The 17398-nt window shown below is 45.4% G+C and overlaps 2 protein-coding genes and 1 long non-coding RNA gene across 5 annotated transcripts in view; 2 read left to right on the top strand and 1 right to left on the bottom strand.

Moving 5' to 3' along the window:
• The window catches only part of LOC103304272 (guanylate-binding protein 4-like), a 113512-nt gene that overhangs the window by 89738 nt on the left and 6376 nt on the right, over positions 1–17398 (top strand). The gene's annotated exons all lie outside the window — the stretch shown is intronic.
• LOC129150299 (guanylate-binding protein 4-like) overlaps positions 1–17398 on the top strand; it is a 32210-nt gene that overhangs the window by 9703 nt on the left and 5109 nt on the right. Inside the window, exons 4-7 of the mRNA XM_054721285.1 lie at positions 12036–12145; positions 12354–12560; positions 14419–14654; positions 15546–15826. Coding sequence (XP_054577260.1) covers positions 12036–12145; positions 12354–12560; positions 14419–14654; positions 15546–15826 — 834 coding nt within the window. The remainder of the gene's footprint in view (positions 1–12035; positions 12146–12353; positions 12561–14418; positions 14655–15545; positions 15827–17398) is intronic.
• On the bottom strand, positions 5024–11395 carry LOC129150300 (uncharacterized). Of its 3 annotated transcripts, XR_008557051.1 has the most exons (4): positions 10958–11395; positions 9815–9908; positions 9383–9623; positions 5024–5893 (listed from the first exon to the last, which is right to left on the bottom strand). It is a non-coding gene; the product is annotated as an uncharacterized LOC129150300 (long non-coding RNA). The 3 variants fall into 3 exon arrangements; XR_008557050.1 differs by lacking the exon at positions 10958–11395 and having other exon boundaries at positions 9815–10228; XR_008557052.1 differs by lacking the exon at positions 10958–11395 and having other exon boundaries at positions 9383–9579; positions 9815–10228.

Here is a 17398-nt window from a genome sequence, read left to right as displayed (position 1 = left end):
TCGGCGCAGCGGCTCTCAGTGAAAGAAGAGACCATCTTTCTGCAGGAGGGGCTCATCCGCGCCACCGACCTGGCCGAGCTGCGCAGTGAGATTCTCGGGGCCCCGGAGGACGCCAACACCGATTTGGAGGATTCTTAGGAGTTCTCATCTTACATTCAAGTCCTCTAGCCATTTTGACAGAGGAGAATCAAGAAGGCGGCTAAGTTAAACAAAGGAACTTCGAACTGCGCCGCGCACAGCAATTTCAGGGGCACGAATGGAGGACAGAGCCTCTGCCATCCAGAACTACAGGAGAGATGGCTGAATGGTAGATTTACAGCTAAGAGGGAAGAGGAAACCAGCGAAATCGGAGGGGATGAGGTGCGGAGGCGCGTGGGTCTGGCTGGTGGCAGGGGAAAGGGGCTTTTGTTCCAAACCTAGGGGAGATTAGCTCTCCATCACCCTGAAATCCAGCTTCTGGGGACCCGCGGGAGACCCAGATGCCTGCGGGGAGAGGCGGGACTCTTGCAGAGGTGCGCCCAGCAATCAGTGTTTGCTGCGCTGGAGTGCAGAACGAGGGGGCTTAGAAACGTGGAAGGCAGAAGGAGCAGACTCGCAGCCATTGTGGCTCGCTGCACCATGGCCTGTTGGCGCCCTGAGACCCCGCCCCGCCCTGGGACCCGCCCAGCCCTGGGACCCGCCCCGCACGTTTTGAAGACCCGCCCCGCAAGTCTTGCAGGCGCACCTGTGCTCCAAGCAACGGCTTATGCATGTGGGTGGCCTGCCCTCTGGCAGCGGACCAGATGAACTGCTGTTCTAGTCGGACTGCTTCAGGGCCACTCAGACAGGAGGAGGAAACTACAGTTTTTGCTGTAATCCTTGCTGAGTGCCTAAGGCAGTGGCTGATCTACACCCCATTGGGGACCCAGAAACGAGGGCATCTAGTGGTCTGTGGGAGATGACACCAGATTTCAACCACGCGCATAAGGGACACATTCAGTGAGCGCCAAAGCCTTGCTGCACCAAGACCCGGCCCATAAACGTGTCTCCTGCACAGCAACTCTTCCTTTATAGACAAAGGGAGCCCTCCCAGTGACACCAACAACAATAAAGACTTAACTATACAAAGGAGGACCAAGATGGAGGCATAGGGCGGAAGCCTGATTGTTGCCTACCACAGCAACTTTGAGACTACAACAGGAGAGCAGAGCAGACACCATCCAAGACCACCATAGGGCTGGCTGAGTGGATGCTCTACAACTAGAATAAAAGAGGGGTATGCGGGATGATGCTGATGCCGGTGACCCAAAGACCACACTTTAAGAACTACAGCTCAGGCGACACAACGGCGGCCTGGAACGTGCTCAGCGCAGTTACCCCGGCAGTCTCCGGCTGAGGGGATGGCTCCACTGGCTGCCGAGCACAGACAGACGGGCCCCTATGAGACATGGGGTGGGAGACTCCACGCTTGCTGACCTCCGAGTCCTTCAAGAATCTCAACGCCCCGGAAGCGGCCAGGTGCACATGCTCAGCGACCGGCCACCGCTGCAGACCCAAGGGCCGACACAGCGACGCTGGACCGGCCCGCCGCCATGCACCGGGCGCACCGGAGCTTCGCCGAGCCGCTGCCCGACGAGTTCTGCAGCAGCCGTCCTGGAGCTCTGGAAGGATGGCCAGGGGAATTGCTGAGGGGGGGTTGACTGGCAGAAATTGGGATGGGGAGGACGGGGCCCCGCTGGGACCCGGGTGTGGGCGGGGTTGCGCGCCTCTGGGCTCGGGTGTGGTCACACGCCTCTGGGTATAGGTGAGGCCTCACGTCCCTGGGTCTGGGTGAGGCCACGTGCCCCTGGGTCCAGGTGAGGCCGGATTCTGGGTCCGGGTGAGGCCAGGTGCCCCTGGACCCGGATGACGCTGGGTCCCGTGCCCGGGTGAGGCCAAGCGCCCCTGGGTCTGGGGGAGGCCGCGCGCCCCTGGGTCCGAGTGAGGCCAGGTGTCCCTAGATCCAGTTGAGGCCTCGCGCACCTAGGCCCGGGTGAGGCCACGTGCCCCTGGGTCTGGGAGAGGTCACGTGCCCCTGGGTCTGGGAGAGGCCACACACCCCTGGGTCCGGGCGAGACCATGTGTACCTGGATCCGGGTGAGGCCTCGTGCACCTAGGCCCGGATGAGGCCACGTGCCCCTGGGTCTGGGAGAGGCCAAGCATCCCTGAGTCCAGGTGAGACCATGTGTCCCTGGATCCGGGTGAGGCCTCGTGCACCTAGGCCCGGGTGAGGCTACGTGCCCCTGGGTATGGGAGAGGCCAAGCGTCACTGGGTCCGGGTGAGACCATGTGTCCCTGAATCCGGGTGAGGCCTTGGGCACCTAGGCCCGGGTGAGGCCACGTGCCCCTGCGTCTGAGAGAAGCCAAGCGTCCCTGGGTACGGGTGAAGCGTCCCTGGGTACGGGTGAAGCCGTGTGCCCCTGGATCCATCAGGGTGAGGCTGGGTCCCAGGCCCGGGTGAGGCCACGTGCCCCTTAGTCCGGGTGAAACCGTGCCCCTGGGTCCGGCCGAGACCAAACCAGAGGGAGTCGGACCTCCATTACCACCATTTGTCCACCATCCAGAGCTGAGGGGTCAGTGCTGACATATACACATAAGGAACTGCTGGACATTGAAATTGGGTCTCAAAAGAGCTGTTGGTCCAGAAAGAAACTCACTACAGACTGATTCATTTGCCTGTCAGCATAACTATTATTGCTCGTCTCACATTCAGTTCTTATAAGTATATATCTAGTGACATATGATCTCGCTCATCTAGGGGAAATGATGAACAACATAGACTGAGAAACAAGAACAGAACCAGAAACAAGGAGGCATCGATCGGACTATCGGGCCTCAAAGGGAGGATAGGGGAGGGTGGGGGGAGGGGGAGAGTTCAACCAAAGGACTTGTGTGCATGCATATGAGCCTATCCAACGGTTAAGTTCAACGGGGGGTTGGGGCATGCATGGGGAGGGGGGTGGGATGGGAATGGGGGGATGAGGACAAATATGTGACACCTTAATCCATAAAGAAATTTAAAAAAAAGAAAAAAAAAGAGTAATATGCAGATTGACCATCACTCCAACACACAATATGGTTGCCCCCATGTGGTCAAAGATCCTGCCCCCATGTGGACACAAGATGACCACCACAAGATGGCCAACAGGGGAGGGCAGTTGGGAGGCACCAGGCCTGCAAGGGAGGGCAGTTGAGAGGGACCAGGCCTGCAAGGGAGGGCAGTTGGAGGCAATCAACCCTGCAGGGGAGGGCAGTTAGGGGTGACCAGGCCAGCAGAGGAGGGAAGTTGGGGGCAAACAGGTTGGCAGGGGAGCAGTTAGGCATCAATCAGGCTGGCAGTGGAGTTGTTAGGGGGTGATCAGGCTGGCAGGCAGAAGCGGTTAGGGGCAATCAGGAAGGCAGGCAGGCGAGCAGTTGGGAGCCCACAGTCCTGGATTGTGAGAGGGATGTCCCAGATTGGAGAGGGTACAGGCTGGGCTGAGGGACACCCCACTCCGTGTATGAATTTCGTGCACTGGGCCTCTAGTATTTAAATAATATTCAAAAATACTTCAGCTACCCCAGACACATTAAGGTTTTAGTCCAAGTGTCTGGGCTTTAGAGATGAATTCCTCCCTGACTTCTATAAATTCATGAGCTAGACCCACCAAAAATATACATAAATGGGATATTTTAATGTATTTTGTCTTTGCTGTGTTATTTGCAGTCAATCTTGTGTCCTTATTTGTATTAGCCAGAGTCTCAAATGGTAGTAGCACAGTGGTCTTTGGCTTCCATTACTGCAAAAAGAATAGGGGGAGGAATTAAATTATGAATTTTAATATTAATTTTTAATTGAATTTATTGGGGTGACACTGTATAATCAAAATTATACAGGTTTCAGGTGCACAATTCTACAGCACATTATCTGTATACTATATTGTGAGTTTACCACTTCCAAGTCAAGTGTCTGTCCATCACCATTTATTCTCCCTATACCCTCTTCCAACTTCTTCACCCCACTCCACTGGCACTCACAACACTGTTGCCCTGTCCATGAGTTATTTCTCTTTTTTTTTCTTTTTTGCACAATACACACACACGGAGGGGGGTGTCCCTCAGCCCAGCCTGCACCCTCTCCAATCTGGGACCCCTCAAGGGATGTCTGACTGCCCCCCCCCACACACACACACCTGTCAGCCTGCAGTCTATCTACGTGTCTGTCTCTATTTTTATGTGTTTTTTATTGGTTTTTAGAGAGAGAGAGAGAGAGAGAGAGAGAGAGAGAGAGAGAGAGAGGGATAGAGAGAAAGAAACATGGATGAGAGAGAAACCTCATAGACTGGCTGCCTCCTGCATGAACCCTACTGGGGGATTGAGCTCACAACCCGGGCATGTGTCCTGACTGGGAATCAAACCAGTTCTTGACGCTTGGTTCCTATGTCAATGCTCAACCACTAAGCAACACCGACCAAGCATTCTGTTTCTATTTTGATTGTTAGTTCATTTTGTTCATTAGATTTCACATAGGAATAAAATCATGTGGTACTTGTATTTCTCTGACTGACTTATTAGCATAATTCAAGTTTAAAGTACTAGTAGTCACCTCAGTGTAAACCCAAGATGATATACTGATTGCTAACAGATTATAGTTTACATAAACCTTCTTCTTTTTAGCTAGTTGCATTTGTAAAGGAGCCAAAGCATAACTAATTGTCATCTTATAGAAGCCCAAGTATTTACTGTCCTTGGAACTCTAGTGTTTTTAGAAGTATCCAATTCTATTGAAACATCATTCATGATTTACCATGAATGTTATGTTCAGCCTCATCATCTATTCCTACCACATACATAGCCAATACTTCAATCAAATAAAATAACATGCTATACCTTTGTATGAACACGCTTTCTGACTATTCTGATTGGCTTCTCTAGATCCTTCCATCTACATGGTCTCTTTCTTTGCACAGTTCCACATTCTGCACATTCTTTAAAGCCCAGCTACTGTTATGCCCAGAGTTCAGGGTCCCCAATAATCAACCACTAGGGAGCCTTTTCTCCGATGCAAAAGCAAAGAGTCTTTATTCAAACCCGGGTTTGGCTCCCAGCCTCCTCCTGACGCAGCAGTGGGGCCAGAGAGCGAACTCCGGGGGAGTGATGAATTATAAAGGGTTGGACATTTGGGTGGGCTTAGGGAAGTGACGTGGGTTACAGAGATTGCCTAATTTGGACTGAATCTACTTCTCTACATTCCTATTGGCAGGTTCATGCAATTGTTACATTCTCGCGGTTTTCTAAGAAAAAGGAGTCTGATACATAGTTACACAGGATGGAGGGTACAGTACATTTTGTGCTGTCCTGCTCTGCCCTTTCATTCCCCCCTTGTCTTGGGACACCCGGCTCAATCATGAGACGGTTTGCATTTCTACTTTGTCTCTTACTTCTGGCCAAGGCCTTTAGTACTACAGTCCCCAACAGTACTGTCCACAGCGAATTCCAGTTCCTCTCCTGCAGGTGTCGAGATTCCTCCTGGCCTGCGTGGAGCCCAGGCTAGGGATCTCACGGGTGAGGCCGCTGGTTGCCAGGATCCAGGCCGTTTCCTGGTGCAGGAGCTGGGAGTGGTGTAGCCAGGTCTGGACGCCATCTACTTCAACAGCCGTGGGCGTGCTCAGGATAACAGTGTAGCATCCCTCCCAGGTTGGGGTGAGTCCTTGGGCAGTGACCTTTTTTACCCATACCGAGTTCTTGGGCTGGAAGGGATGTACAGGGTCCGCAGTGGGCACTGGCAGAGCATCACGAACAAGCTTATGGGTGGCTCTCTGGGTATACTGCAGAGCCTGTAAGGACTTGAGTAAGGGAATGGTTATGAATTCCAGCTTTCAGTTTCTTCCTGACCCTGGAAAGGAAGCGGCAGGGGGAGGTCTATCATATATGATCTCTAAAAGGGGGAAACCCCTACCGGTAGGGGGTACACCTGGCCCATAAGAGGGTGAAGGGCAGGAGGTTGGTCCAGTTTTCACCGGTTTCTAAGGTAAATTTAGTTAAATTCTTTTTTTTGAGTCTCGCGCATGCCTGTCCTAAGGCTTGAGCTATATTTTGAGATATCTTGGCTACAAAGGCGGGGCTGTTATCTGATCCTATGACTACTGGCAGCCCGAATCTAGGTATAATCTAGCAACTATAGAGGTAGTTTCTGTCCTAGTGGGGTATGCTTTAACCCAACCCGAGAAGGTATCTATGAGAGCTAGCAGGTACTTGTACTCTGATGCTGGTGGCTTAATTTCTGTGAAATCTACCTCCTAATGCTCTCCTGGGGAATTTCCCTGGGGCCTGAATTTCTAGGGGGACCTTCTTACCTTGCTTAGTATTTATCTGTGCATAAACTGTACTTCTAGTGACTATGCTTTTAATTATTTTATCTAAGAGTACCTGCCTTGCAGAAGTTCAGAAGTCTTGGTGACGCCAAGTGGGTAGCCTGGTGTAACTGGGTAACTAACGTCCGACCTATAGCCTCTGGGACCAACAGTCTGTCATCTGGTAGGGTACACCAACCATCCGGTCCTTTAATGGCTTGCTTCTGTTCTGCCAATTCCTCCTCTTGTTTGGTGTAGGAGGGGGTCTGCATAGGTCCAGGTACGGCAGGGTTACTAAAACTTGTAAAGTCCCACTGGTTTTTGGGCGGCTTCCTTGGCAGTTTGGTCTGCGGCTCTATTTCCTCTGGCTTCAATTGTCTTCCCTTTCTGATGTCCTTTGCAGTGCACTATTGCAACTGCCCTTGGGAGCCAGATGACCTTTAATGTGGCTAAAATTTCTTCTTATTTTTAATGTCCTTTTTCACTGCAGTTGGTAACCCTTTTTTCTGGTGGATGGCACTGTGTTCCCATCGGAGGGCCTGGATTAAGGCCAAAAGCTCGCCTTTTTGTGCCTTGGTTCCCCTATTCAGGGACTGCGCCCAAATGGTGTGGTCCAGGGTGACTACTGCTGCCCCTGCATATCGGATGCCATCCTGAACATAACTGCTCCCAACTGTGAACAGTACCTTGTCTGGTGATGATAGCGGGGCATCTGTCAGGTCTGGGCGAGCCGTTTGTACTGCGTCTGTTACCTCCGTGCAGTCATGAATGGGTTCCTCTGGGTTATCATCTGGAAGCAGGCTGGCAGGGTTGATGGCCAGTGTCTTATGGAACCAGATGCAGGGCTGGTCCAGGAGAAGAGCTTGGCAATGGGTGATCCTGGTGTTTGACATCCATCTCTCTGGAGCACCTCGAAGGAGGGCCTCCACACCATGGGGTGTTGTCAGGGCTAGTTCCTGGCCCAGAGTCTGCTTATCTGCCTCCTTCACCAGCAATGCTGTGGTGGCCACTGCCCAGAGGCACGCTGGCCACCCTGCTGCTGCCACGGGGTCTAGCCTCTTAGGCAGATAGGCAGCAGGTCTCTTCCAGGGACCTAGAGTCTGAGTGAGAACCCCTTTGGCAATGCCCCTTACCTCACTCACGTAGAGGTGGAAGGGCTTCCTGACGTCTGGTAAGGCTAGGGCAGGTGCTGAGATGAGAGCCTTCTTTAGCTCCTCAAAGGCCCATTGTTCTACTTCGGTCTAGTTCAGTGGCTGCGTTCCCCCAGTACTTGAGTCTAGAGGTTTAGCAATCTCTATGAGCCCCGGTATCCACAGGTTGTAGTATCCAACTGCCCCTAAGAATTCCCGCTCCGTCCCGCTCAAAGGATATGATGGCAGTCCAAATAGTTTCTGTAGGAGGTCACGTTTACACAGGGGGTACAGGCATTCTGGTATGACCAGAAATGAATGAGTTACCGTGTTCTTTCTGAGGTCCATAGTCCTTTTTTATGTCTAAGGAAAACAGGCAATTTGTCCGGTGGCTTCCTGGACTGCTGTCTTCTTAGAGGTTATGAGTCCTACCGGCTCTGTCAAGACTGAATAGGCTGTTCCAGTGTCCACCAGGAAACTAACAGGTTTGCCCCCCCACTTGTAAGGTTACCCTGGAGGCTTAATGGAAAGGAACCCCGGTCCTGTCAGTCCTTTTCCTCTAAGTTAAAGACCCTTGGAGTCTGAGTCTCCCCTTTCTGCTTCTCTAGCTAACCTGCCAGGACATTTTCTCTTCCTGTGCCTCTGCTTCTTACAATAGGTATACTAATTCCTTCCTATTTGCTGCTGGCTTTTTCTTCTTTCTAATATTTCTCTGTTCTTTTTTTCTTACTATATATATAAACTTTTATAAATTTTATAATTTTAAATTAGTCTTTAAACCTTCTTCTATGTCTTTCAAAAATGCATAACCATGCCTCAAATCTTTTATTATTTTAAAATATTTAGAAAAGGCAGAGGGAGAAGGGAGCAGGCTCAGCCGCTTGAATTTCAAACTGTCATATTTTTCCTATAGATAATAATCTCAGATTCTGATAAGCCTGGAAAGGGGAATTTCTAGCTGCCGCCTTTAAGCCCCCTATAGAACACGGTGAAAAGTGTCCAAGGAGTCGCCGAGGGTTCTTGGGTCTTATTGGGGCGGAGGGGGTCACAAGGGAATTTCCCTCCTCGTTGCTGCCTCTAGCCACTTAAAACAACCCCTGGAGGGGATAGACACTGGGTGGGCAGAGGCAGGGAGCGCAGCGCGGGTCCCACCGAGGCGTTTTCATCTGGCAGTCCACTCTCTGTTCCCACTGGGAAAAGCGCTTGCCTCCTACTAACGAAAGTGGCGTGGGGGAACCGGTGACCCCTACACTGTAATCAGACTCCCTGACCTTTCTGAAAAGCCACTCTGCTTGAGTGTGTTTCTATTAAAAATTACTGATTTTAAAATTATAACTTAAGAGTTGCTACACACACACAAGGACCAAGTGGCCTACAAAATATTTTCCTTTTCTTTGAAAGGTTTTACAATGTACATTAATCACATCAAACTTAATGACCAATTGAGACAAACAGTTCTGATACTGTTCCTCCACCACTGATTAAGACTGGGTGGTGGCAGGTGTCAGAAATAAGATTCATTTAGGTTTTGAGCTTGCTGGGCAGACTTGGTGACTTTGCCAGCTCCAGCTTTCTTCTTATAGTTAATTTTAGAATGTGGTCTCTGCTTTAAATCTCTTTGGACTACAATTGTTATAACTTTATATCTTTACATTAATAAATATAGACAGAAATGTTGTTAGGCAGGCCGATTCCCCCTCTGACAGAGAGAAAACACCCCTGGGAAAAAAGAATCCCAGTGGCCACTCGGGGGGGTTGCTACCTGTCAGAGCACTCAGCCTTCAACAAATTAAATGTGTTGTTTTTTCTTCTATATACGAACAAATAATTATAACCAGGCAGACAACAAAATATCAAACAAACATCTGTCCTTATATCATTTCAGTAAATAAGTATTCTTACATTCTTGGGATCTAAGCAGATAACAGAAACACTGCCTCTAAGTCCCCTGATGGGGCCTCCCTTTCTTATCGTCGCTTTTTCTGGCTTCTGCCATAGGCCAGTGGGCGGGACCAGTGTGTTGAAGGAAAAATCATCCTGCAGTCCGGCTCGGGGAGGGACAGGTTACACATGGAGCGTTGTTTCAGGAGAGGCAAAACCTTGATAAAAGCTCCGTAATTCAATCACACAGTCAAAGGTTAAACTGGAAGGGAAGAACCACTCAATGTCCTCTAAGAGGATTTTAACAAACTGATAACAAACTGACAAAACCTTGACAAATCAAAACTCAATAAATAATATATACATATAGGGCCCAATTATGACAGAAAATATAAGACAAAAAGACAAAACAAACAGTCCTGATACCAACATGACAAAACACAAAACAAACACCTGTTGAGAGGGAGAGCCTCCAGCCCCTTCTGGAGGGTCCCTCTCTCCTCTCGCAGGAGAAGATTTCTTGTGAGCTGAAAGCCTGGATGGCCTCCTGAAAGAAAAGATTTTTAATCCAGTTACAGATGCTATTAGAATCAGGATGAGAGAGGAAGGGAAAGTCCAGGTTATGTCCTCTCTGAGGATCCTAATAACTGAAAACAGTAAGTTAAACAAACGGTTAACGGGGTCTATAAAGAGTTAATAGTAACTTCAGCCTTAGTTCCACGTTGGACTATGATGTCACAGGCCGGGGCAGGGCCTGTACATCTCTCCGCCCTGTGAAGCTGTAAGGGGAGTCTCCCAGCACCAAAAGAGATAAGGAAGCTGTAAATAAAAGTTCTTTTGTTCTTTGAAATGTTATAAATGGATACTTTTAAATCAACCTTAGAACTTTAAAATTTAATTTAATACAGTAAATTCACAAATCAGAGCAAACTGAAACCTTCATTTATACAAACAGAGGAATTTTTATCATCTAAGTGGGCTTATTCCCTCTCTGACAAGAACAAAGGACTCTTAAGAAAAGGTGTCTCAGCAGCTGCTAAAGACCTTTATATTCCGCCATAGCAGGTCCGCCCTATCTTTAAATAAATTAAACAGCAGAAAGAGATAACAAATATTTTCACATTTATATTTATATACTAAACAGTCTGAGTTTTTGACTCCTACTAGATATTTACCAGAGTTTAAACAGTCACCTGATTAATTTGCCTGAGGAAGCTCTATGGCCTTGGGGGGGGGGGGAGGAATTAAGCTCCCCTTTCCACTCACTTGGAGTGGACTGAGTCTATCCCATAATGTCCGTCCAGTAAGTCCACAGAAGTCCACAGAAAGACACAAAAACCAAACAGACAAAGACACTGAAAAGCTGGACGATGGCCCTGTGCCAACTAGCGGGAGCGACCCGCTTCGTCCCTGAGTTTTGAGGGGAAGCCACTCCCCTCCAGACGGGGGTTTTTACGCCCCTCCAGACGGAGAATCAGAGCGTCCTCTGACCCTCCAACCCAAGGTCCACCTGTGCGTCCACTTAGACCGTTTTTGGGCAATTCAGATTTGGCTTCAGAAGCGAGCTCGCGCAGAACAGACAATACAGACACTTACCGCGGTCAGTCAGCAGTCAGACTCTTCGGATCGGGTCCCTCGTGGGTATTGGGGAATCCCGGACGAGCCCCCAAATGTTATGCCCAGAGTTCAGGGTCCCCAATAATCAACCACTAGGGAGCCTTTTCTCCGATGCAAAAGCAAAGAGTCTTTATTCAAACCCGGGTTTGGCTCCCAGCCTCCTCCTGACGCAGCAGTGGGGCCAGAGAGCGAACTCCGGGGGAGTGATGAATTATAAAGGGTTGGACATTTGGGTGGGCTTAGGGAAGTGACGTGGGTTACAGAGATTGCCTAATTTGGACTGAATCTACTTCTCTACATTCCTATTGGCAGGTTCATGCAATTGTTACATTCTCGCGGTTTTCTAAGAAAAAGGAGTCTGATACATAGTTACACAGGATGGAGGGTACAGTACATTTTGTGCTGTCCTGCTCTGCCCTTTCACTACTTTCAACCTAATAGGATTGTACCTCCTTCATATATAATCCCATCTTTCCCTGAAATCACAGAGTAAGTTTTCTGGGTTTTGCATTCCCCCTTTGTCTTTTACGTCATAACATTAGGTTGCATTCCTGGCAGAGTTGATCACCTTGAATGCATTTACATGTTGCCAGGTATATTTGCACCTCCAGCACATCATCTCTGGAGGTCAGAGATTGCCCTATGAAACTTTATATCCATAAAACTAAATGTGGTATCAGGCATTTTTTAGATGCACAATGAGAAGTTAGTGAATTTAATTGACTAGTATTTGTGTCACCAATAAGCTCATGGTCAAGAGAAAGTTGCAAAGAAATCATTACCCACTTATCATTGCACACGTTTATGTTCTTGGAACTGTTTTAAACATTTGACACACATGTATAGTGTCATTCACTACTTTTAATTGCTAAAGAATTCATAACTTGAGAGGAGTCAATGTAAAAACCCAAAAATGAGGTTTAAATTTAGCACTGTCACCACAGTGTATGCTATTTGCCCTACGGTTCAGTTATAGTATTACTGACATAGTGCATGAACAACTGAATGGGTGATTGAAGAGTAAATACCCAATACCCTGCTGTAATGCACTTTCTAGGGCGACTCAAAAAATGACTCCTGGATCTTTGCCCTGGCCGTGCTTCTGAGCAGCATGTTTGTCTACAACAGCATGAGCAGCATCAACCACCAGGCCCTGGAGCAGCTGCAGTATCCTTCCAGGAACCAAACCACCATGTGTCATGGAGGCTATGGGAAAATAACTGGGACTCTTTTGTTGTTGTTTTTCCTCGTGTCAATATTCATGATTGAGGAAAAAGGGACACAGGGTAAATGGGGATGTTAATAAAACTGATTTCTGGGTGAGTTCTGGATATTTTGACATGATGCACTTCTCATTCCTTAGCTAAGATCCCAGCTATGTGACTGAACTAACAAAGCTAATCAGGACGAAGTCCTCTCCCATCTCTGGTGAAGGAGATGACTCAGCCGAGTTTGCAAGTTTCTTTCCAGACTTTGTTTGGGTTGTACGGGATTTCACACTGGAGCTGGAGTTAGATGGACGCATCATCAGTGACGATCAGTACCTGGAGAATGCCTTGAAGTTGGCTCCAGGTACCAGAGAATGGTCTGGGTGGTAGAGGGTTCAGTAGGAGGTGGGATTAACTGAGCCCTGTCATTCAGCACTTAAGGTCAATATAATCTTTATTTTTTATTGCACTGAGGCCCGTGCTAATGGTGTTATGTGTATGACAGATGTTTATGGTTTAAATTGTTATTATTGCTAAAAATAGTCCAGTGACCAGGATTTAAGCTGACTGAGGAAAAGTAGAACCCAATATTAGACCAAAGTCTTTAGGAAATTTGACACCATGAAACATTTTGAGGATAACAACCAGTGCTAAGACTTCCTCAGGCTCAAATACTTGTGCTTCCGATTAAGTTTAGTGCTCCTCTGCTTCTATTTATTGAAAAATGCCCATCACTATGGATGATGGTTAACACAGAATCACTAAGTTATCAAATGACTTTGTTTTTTTAAATGTATTTTATATAGTCTCTTTTAATACCCTGCATAGTTACATCATATGTATATACATAAAATATTTCCCAAAAATTTAGCATATCCTTCCAGTAAAACTGCCAAATCCTTCATTATCTCACTGTTATAACATCACTCTTTTCATTCCATAACCTATTATCATGTTTATATAACACATTCATCATACAGAATACATTTAGCCAAGAGGAAAATGAGTGTTACCTAGAAGCATCTCTATTTTTGCTAATTTAATAATTTATTAATTCATTCTAAAATCATTTATTGAACAACTGATATATGCCCAGAATTACTCTGTTTGACATTGTCATGTCCAATATAATCTGATACAGAGAAGAGGTGAAGTCTCCAAGTGGCATTAGGTTAACCTTACTTGTCGATGTTATCTGCTAAAAAGTCTCTGAACACATTTATATTGTATTTTTCCCCATTCAAATCCATTTATTGCAGGTTTTCTGAACATTTATGTGATCAAAGATTCCCTTGAAAACCATATAAATTTTCCCCAACCAAATCTGTAATGCACACTCATTCTCTCTCTCTCTCTCTCTGTCTCTCTCTCTCTCTCTCTCTCTCTCTCTCATATGCACACATCATGGGGTTTACAGATCACATAATTTTATCTGTCAATATCAAGTTAGGAATTCCTGCTTTAGTTTTTCTAATCTTTATTGTTGATAGTATTACAGATGTCCCTTTTGTTTTTGTTTTTTTGTTTATTTGTTTTGCCATTGTCCCCCTCCACCCCACACCCACCCCTCTATTGCCTTCACCACTCTATTGTCTGTGTTCATGGGCTATTCATATAAGTTCATATGAACATATAAGTTCATATACGTTCATATGAACATATAAGTTCATATACGTTCATATGAACATATAAGTTCATATACGTTCATATGAACATATAAGTTCTCTGGTTAATCTCTCTCCACCCAAACCCCACCCCAGTTGTGTGAAGTTTTTACTCTTATTTTTAGACATTGTTCTTATTATTGTCTGTCCTCCTCATCATATTTTTCCTAACAATATCATAAATGTCCATATATCTACCAGGAAATATTTGAGTCTTACTTTAGAGCCCACATTATATTTCTGACATGAGGACTATAATATCAAAAGTATTTCTGACAATTTTTGGGATTAAAATTTATCATTCACAAATATCTAATTAATAGTGAAGCCATTGGACACCATGAAAGGAATAAGGAAAATAAACATAAGTTTCTTCAGATGGGATAACTGCTTCCTCTTCTTCCTCAGAAGTGCTTCTTTTACTTCCTGTTCTGGACACACACACACACACACACACACACATATATATATATGTTTTGGGAAGATTATCATTATGTTGATTGTGATGATTAAATAGGAGATATGCAAGCACCATGGAAATGAACTTCTTTTCTGAAGACTGTCTCACCAAAATCCAGCAAGCCAACATCCCTAGAGAGTGTATCAGGAAGTTCTTTCCAAAGCGAAAGTGCTTTACCTTTGACCGGCCTACAAATGACAAAAAATTATTACACCATATGGATGGGGTGTCAGAAAACCAACTAGAGTGCAGTTTCCAGGAGCAATCCAAAAATTTCTGTAACTATATCTTCACAGCTGCAAAAACCAAGACTCTCAGAGAGGGAATCATTGTCACTGGAAATCGTGAGTCTCCTTTGTTACAGCATGTTTCTCTGCAGTTCATTGTGTGTGATTGTACTCAGTGTTTGTCAGCAGTTTTGTTTCCTTTTCTAAGTGATGTGAAAAGGCATAGATACATGCCACACATAAAAATGCATGTTTTTTCTAAAAGTTTCCCAATATGAGGAATTTTGAAGCCTACTGTGTCTCATGAAACTAAGACACTAATGACATAAGCGCAAGCTGCTGTTAAAGAGAGGAATCTGATGATGAGAAGACCAATGAGATGAGTGTGTCTTGTTGAGGATACACAAGATATTTTGAGAATTTACACTAGATAGAAAAAAATATATAGCAGAATATAAGGCTCTAATGCTCATTAAAGTTTGAGAAGAAAAGTTAACTATAACCTTATGTGCAGGGCTAGATTCACAGATATACCACCTGGGCTGACATACAAATATTAAACCAAATATGGGGCTGAGATTCCTGGAGTTCTTGATGATTTTTTTAAAATAAATTTTCATTGGAAACATTTTCCCACAAATTATCTATTGACCTGTAAAATATACTCTCTTTAATTTTATTTCAATTGGGAAATGTATCTAGGAGGCCCTTGAACATATCGTCTGAGATCTTTAAGTTTATATTATCATGTGATAAATGTGAGAACCATAAAAGGGAAAGTGTATAGGAGACATAGTGATGTTATTATAAAGAAGTGGATTTGTGGAAGAAAAAGGAGGAGGAGAAAAGGAGGAGGATAAGGAGAAAGATAGTGAAGAAAAGAAAAAGAGAACCCAGAAATTTTCATTTCAATAAAATTTTTGTTACTGTTAGAATGCTGACCTCTAAAGTTTGTAAAGCATGAGTGAGAACTTCCTGTCCATTTCCTGAATATCATGTATCATTCAGGGCTGGGGACTCTGGGAAAGGCCTATGTGGATGCCATCAACAGTGGAGCAGTGCCTTGTTTGGAAAATGCAGTGACAACTCTGGCTGAGCTTGAGAACTCAGCAGCCATGCAGAAGGCAGCCAACCACTACAGCGAGCAGATGGCCCAGAGAGTGAGCTTCCCCACAGACACCCTGCAGGAGCTGCTGGACCTGCATGCAGCTTGTGAGAAGGAAGCCCTTGTGATCTTCATGGAGCACTCCATTATGGATGAAAAGCAGGGGTTCCAGGAAAAGCTTATGGTAATATATTTTAGCATATATCCTTCATAATTCTTGTTCTTCTGGATTGATGCCTAGACATTTCCTTTTTGACCCATAGTTCATGTGTTTTCCATTATAAAAGAGCTTAAATTCATGTGATTGACTGTAGTCTATAGTGGTCTATAGATTACTATTCATTCTTGTTCTGAATGATTGCCTCCTTATTTCTATTATGGCAAAACAAATTAATGTATGCTTATTTGCAGTTTGCAAAAAACACGCATTTATTACTTCACAATTCTTCAGTTGAGTTCCTATCATAAGATGTATGGAAAGTTTGCTCTGTGTACCAAAATCTGAAAACAGGATGGAAATGTTGCACACCTGAAACTAATGTATCATAAGGAGGCTCATGGGAACTGCTCCTACATATTCAAGGCAGGAATGATGCATTGTATCATTATCTTGTTTCTAATATCTTTGACTCCCTCTCTGCCGCCAACTGGAGAAAAATGCTTTTAAAGAGCTGATGTATTTAAGTGTGCACACTTGAATAATCTCCATTTCTTAATGTCAACCTGTGCCATATAATAATCTAATCATGGATCAACATTCAGCATATTCACAGCCCTAGGGACTGTAATGTATGGACACCAGGCCAGAGAACTCTTGATGACAATATAATTCTGTTTAACATAAGCACATTCATCTTCTCTTTGAATCTGTCATTGACCATCCTGTGAGTTACAAAACTATCACTTCACACCCTAGTCCAGTGGTTCTCAACCTTCCTAATGCTGTGACCCTTTAATACAGTTCCTCATGTTGTGGTGACTCCCAACCATAAAATTATTTTCATTGCTACTTCATAACTGTAATTTTACTACTGTCATGAATCATAATATAAACATCTGACATGCAGGATGTCTTAGGCGACTCCTGTGAAAGGGTCATTCAACCCCAAAGGGGTCACGACCCACAGGTTGAGAACCACTGCCCTACTCAGTTTGGCTTAGTGGATAGAGCATTGGTCCATAGACTGAAGAGTCCCAAGTTTGAATCCCAATCTATGTATCTCTCTAACATTGATGTTTCTCTCCCTCTTTTTCCCCTTTTACCATGCCTCCCTCCACTCGATTTTTAAAAAAAAAAAATCAATGGGAAAATATCCTTGGGTGATGATTAACAAAAAAACAAAACAAAAACAAACAAAGAAAAGAAAACCTCTCACTTCGGAAGAAGAAAACCAACAGAATTGTAATTTTTCTTTTTAAAAAAAATATATTTTATTGATTTTTTTACGGTGAGGAAGGAAGAGGGATAGAGAGTTAGAAACATCAATGAGAGACAAACATCAATCAGCTGCCTCCTGCACACCCCTACTGGGGATGTGCCCGCAACCAAGGTACATGCCCTTGACCGTTATGGAACCTGGAACCCTTGAGTCCACAGGCTGATGCTCTATCCACTAATCCAAACCGGTTAGGGCAGGATTATAATTTTTCAAGTATAACAAAAAAATTACTATTCCTATAATTTTGCACAATTAAAATCTCATTGAAATAATTCATGAGGAGTTCAAAACTCTGTTCAGTGACCACTTACTTCATT

The sequence above is a fragment of the Eptesicus fuscus genome, chromosome 9, assembly GCF_027574615.1.
Source record: "Eptesicus fuscus isolate TK198812 chromosome 9, DD_ASM_mEF_20220401, whole genome shotgun sequence".
NCBI classification, from domain to species: Eukaryota; Metazoa; Chordata; class Mammalia; order Chiroptera; family Vespertilionidae; genus Eptesicus; species Eptesicus fuscus.
The sequence above is the reverse complement of the archived record's forward strand: the minus strand, read 5'-3'. Positions and strand labels throughout refer to the sequence as shown.